The following is a 4,972-nucleotide window of genomic DNA, read 5'->3' as shown; positions in this document are numbered from 1 at the left end:
ACTTTATGTTAACGTTTAACAGGCGTCACATTAATGTTATAATTATTAATAATTGATTAGTATGAACCCAGTTGTTTGGTATCATTGAGTGTAATTAAACGTCATCATGTGAAAATATTAAGAATCATTTAAAGGATGAAGATAATGTGACTTTATGTTTCAGAGAGTTTCCCTCTGAGTGACCTGCTGATACAGACCAGGTAACACACACACACACAGCCCAGGAAACACACACAGGTAACACACACACACAGACCAGGTAACACATACATGCACACACATGCGCAGGTAACACACATGCACACAGATAACACACACACACAGACCATGTAACATACACACACACACACACACACACACACACACACACACAGGTAACACACACACAGACCAGGTAACACACACAGAGGTAACACACACACACACACACACAGACCAGGTAACACATACACACACACACATGCGCAGGTAACACACACACACACACAGGTAACACACACACAAACCAGGTAACACACACACAGGTAACACACACACACCAGGTAACACACACACAGGTAACACACACAGAGGTAACACACGTTGCCTGTCTTTTGTTATACCCGTCTCTCTCTCTGCCTCTCTCTCTGTCTGTCTCTCTCTCTCTCGCTCTCTCTCTCTCTCTCTCTCTCTCTCTCTCTCTCTCTCTCTCTCTCTCTCTCTCTCTCTCTCTCTCTCGCTCTACTTCTCTCTCTCTGCCTGTCTGTCTCTCAGTGCTTCACAGGTCCAGCTGATCTTCATCAATCCCCTAAAAACGGGACTCTACCGGATCTGTTTCCATGGAAACTCCAGCAGAAAGTTCAGTCTGGTTGTCCCATTGCTCAACGGCAGCGTGGTCAGCAAGAGGATTCTGGGTAATGTGTTCCGCCCGGAAACTGGCCGTCCAGTGTCCACGTTGTGTACATGTACCTGCGCTCACCTGTGTTGGTGTTATAATGAGGATAGGAGCATTGTGGGGCAGGAAGTGATGCGGCGTGAAGACAAGCAGCGAGTCGGCGTCCGGGTCACACGCTTTTCTGCGTTAATAATAATAATAATAAATTGTATTTGTAAAGCGCCTTTCAAAGCTAAAAGCAATCTCAAGGCGCTCCCTCAGCAGGTCCGTTAGCTTCTCCAATTTGAAGACGCTTCTAAAGTGAACGTGAGACGCTCTGATGGTTTGATTCAAGCTACGCTCAAAACACAACGAAAATTAATCTAGAGACTAAATACTTTATTGTACGTTGTTTAACTGTCAAAATGGAGTTGGACGCGCCCTGAACGCACTCAGACCGTTGAATCAGGCGGCTCACTTATTGGTTAATGAAGTTGAAGTCATCTTTGTGTGATCTTCATTTTTGTCTTCATCCTCATTGTAATAAAAACCTTGATCCTCGTTATTAATTGTTCTGTCTGCAGGTTTCCTCGTCAGAGAGACAGTGATTAACTGTTGCCATCGGCGACGGTTAGAAAGTGACTCTGCCCCCCCACCCCATGTCAGAAGGAAGCACATGATCAATGACATCATCCTCCGCTACCGCCTCCGCCTCTCTGAACCCGCCTTCTACTCCGCCCTGTTCCAGGACCCCTAACCCCGACCTTTAAAGGGACAGTTCACCTTGAAAATAAAAACACATATTGTTCCTCTGACCTGTAGTGTAATTATTCCATGTAAATAGTTTTCAAAGTTTCATGAAGGAACTATTTTCTCTTTTTTTTTTACATTACATTACATTACAGTTCATTTAGCTGACGCTTTTGTCCAAAGCGACGTACAAAAATCAACAACAAACAATCCTGGAGATACAACTCCAAACAGCAAGAATCTTGTAAGTACAATAGCTTCAAATACAATCGTATAAGTGAACACTGTCTTCAAATAGCCAGTTTGAAGTGCAACATACAGAAACAATATAATACAAATTCAACTATTAGCTATAAATAAGCCAAACCAATATAAGGGCAACATACAAAGAACAGTTATTTAGTTTTCTTCATTGGTCCCTCGACCCGGTGCAGTCGAAACGGGTGAGTTTTCAGTCTGCGCCGGAAGGTGTGAAGACCATCTGCAGTCCTCACATCAATGGGGAGGTCGTTCCACCATTTTGGAGCCAGGATAGCAAACAGGCGGTTTTGTTTGAGGGTCTCTGGGTCCCACTCGTAGTGAGGGAGTGACGCGCTGATTGGTCGACGCAGAGCGAAGTGAACGCTCTGGGGTGTATGGTTCGACCATGGCCTGGATGTAAGAAGGGGCTGATCCATTCAAAGCACGGTAGGCCAGCACCAGAGTCTTGAAGCAGATTCGGGCCGCCATTGGTAACCAGTGAAGGGAGCGGAGAAGCGGTGTAGTGTGGGAGAACTTGGGTAGATTGAAGACCAGTCGGGCTGCTGCATTCTGGATGAGCTGTAGAGGTCGAATTGCACATGCAGGCAGTCAGTCAAAAGAGGAGAGGTCCCAGGACAGAGCCCTGAGGTACCCTGGTGGTGAGTTGACATGGGTCCGACAGAGCCCCTCTCCAAGTTACCCTGTAGGTGCGATCCTTTAGGAAGAATGCGAGCAGGGAGAGAGCAGAGCCTGAGACTCGTAGTTTTTGGATGGTGTGGAGGAGGATCTGGTGGTTCACTGTGTCAAACGCAGCAGAAAGGTCCAGAAGGATGAACAGAGGAGAGGGGGGCTGCTTTAGCAGTGTGGAGTTCCTCAGTGACAGTGAGGAGGGCAGTCTCAGTTGAGTGTCCCGCCTTGAAACCAGATTGGTGCGGATCAAGAAGGTTGTTCTGGTGAAGGTAAGACGAGAGTTGATTAAAGACTGCACGCTCAAGTGTTTTGGAAAGAAAAGAAAGAAGAGAGACAGGTCTGTAGTTGTTGACTTCAGAAGGATTGAGTGAGGGTTTCTTTAAGAGAGGGTTCACTCTTGCCTCCTTAAGATTGTTAGGAAAGCAACCAGATGTTAAGGAGGTGTTGATGAGATGGGTGAGAAAAGGAAGGAGGTGGAATAGACTGGAGAAGGTGAGAGGGGAGAGGGTCCAGAGGGCAGGTAGTAGGACGGGCAGAGGTAATGAGAGATAGAACTTCATTCGAAGAGAGAGTGGAGAAAGAAGTAAGGGGTGGGGGGAAGTGATGTGGAAGGTGAACAAATGATGTTAGTCGGCAAGTCAGAAAATAAAGAGCGTATGTCATCTATCTTTTTTACAAAGTAGTTGACAAAGTGGGACGGTAGGAGGGAAGAAGAAGGTGGGGGACTGGGAGGGTCGAGGAGGGTGGAGAAGATAGAGAAAAGTTTTTTGGGATTGGAGAAAGAGGATTGAATTTTTTGTTGGAAGAAAGTGCTTTTCGCTTCTGAAATTGAGGAAGAGAAAGAGGAGAGAAGAGTTTGAAAGGTAAGCAGCTCGTTTCAGCCATTTTCTTTCAGCTCCCCGTAGGATGGCTCTGTTAGCACGCACAGAGTCATCCAAACAGGGAGCTGGAGGGGTCTGGCGAACCTGCTGCAGAGTGAGAGGACAGAGGGAGTCCAGAGAGGAGGACAGAGTAGAGAGGAGAGTGTCTGTGGCAGAGTTGGCAAGCATGAGTGAGAAGGAGTCAGGAGAAGGAAGGGCCGAGAGGACAGCTGAGGCAAGAGAAGAGGGAGAGAGGGAGCGGAAGTTACGGCAGAGATAGGTTTGTTAGTTTGGGAGAGGGGGAGAGAGTAGGATATGAAGAAGTGATCAGAGATGTGAAGTGGGGTTACAGAGAGGTCTGAGGTCGAGCAGTTTCTGGTGAATATGAGGTTGAGGTGGTTGCCAGCTTTGTGAGTAGGAGGGGAGGGACACAGGAAGAGAGCAAAAGAAGATAGGAGCGATAATACGTCTGTTGACTTCTCTGACTGGATGTTGGAAGTCACAGAGAAGTACAAGCAGACGCCATTTTCAGGGATGTTGGACAGGAGAACGTCCAATTCCTCCAAAAACTCCCCCAAAGGACCCGGAGGACAGGAGAGAACAATAGTGTTTAATGTAACCGGCTTTGTTACAGTGACAGCTTGAAATTCGAAAGACGAGTGAGTGAAGTCTGGCAGTGGGGAAAGAGAAAAACTTCATTTGGGAGAGATCAGCAGACCAGTGCAATATCTCTACCGTATCACTGCGCGGAAGGTTCGCTCATGCTACAGGCCAGCCATGGGGGGCTCTACACACTGACAATCCTTATGCTAAATATACAACACTGGCTGCTAGTGCGGGATAGTGTAAATAACACATTGTTACTTGTTCCTACACAAGAAATATCTCACAGGAATGGACTGGTCTGCTTTTATATAGTGCTTTTCCAATCTTTACAAACACTCAAAGCGCTTTACAACACATGTCAGCATTCACCCATTCACACAGAGGCAGAGGCTACTCACACACCTTTGGCCATTGTTTAGTAACAGACGCCCTTTATAGAGGTGCAGAAAAGAAAACGTTTTTACTGAAAACTGGGTCTTAACATTATAATCGATGTATATGCACCAACACGGATAATCCTAAAAGTCTTGCATTAATTCCAGATATTTCCAAGATAAATGTGATAATTGGTGGAGACTTTAAGTCTTTATGGAGACTGAACATCCTGGATATATGAGGACTATTGTTTTATTCTCTTGTCCACAACTCATAATAATCTGATGTACTACAGATGGTCACCTTTCACAATGTTTAGATAGTATAATCTGCACTCTTTTTGATAGTAGATCCTCACTCATTTTCTGAAAACACACAGACACACATATTATATTATATCTATATATATTTATATATATAGATATAATATACATTTATATATCTTTCATACATTTAAATAAGCCAATCAAAGCTGCTCCTCCTCGTGATGTCACAGCCTGCCTCTCCTCCGGTTGTCAAGGATACCCTGCTCCCTCAGATTCTCCGGTTACCGTGGTGACAGGCAGGTGAAGATGATGATGAAGGTTAAAGCTTAATT

The 4,972-nt window shown here is 45.5% G+C and overlaps 1 protein-coding gene across 1 annotated transcript; it reads left to right on the top strand.

Moving 5' to 3' along the window:
* Positions 1-163: 163 nt before the first annotated feature.
* Positions 164-1,668, top strand: LOC115005970 (ral GTPase-activating protein subunit beta-like; the record flags this gene model as incomplete). The annotated part of the gene is made up of 3 exons (XM_029427966.1): positions 164-200; positions 754-893; positions 1,438-1,668. Coding segments are annotated over 3 exons (350 nt in total), but the record flags the coding sequence as incomplete, so codon positions are not given.
* Positions 1,669-4,972: the final 3,304 nt, after the last annotated feature.

This window comes from Cottoperca gobio, unplaced genomic scaffold (genome assembly GCF_900634415.1).
Source record: "Cottoperca gobio unplaced genomic scaffold, fCotGob3.1 fCotGob3_417arrow_ctg1, whole genome shotgun sequence".
NCBI classification, from domain to species: Eukaryota; Metazoa; Chordata; class Actinopteri; order Perciformes; family Bovichtidae; genus Cottoperca; species Cottoperca gobio.
Note: the sequence above shows the minus strand (reverse complement) of the source record. Positions and strands in the feature narration are given on the sequence as shown.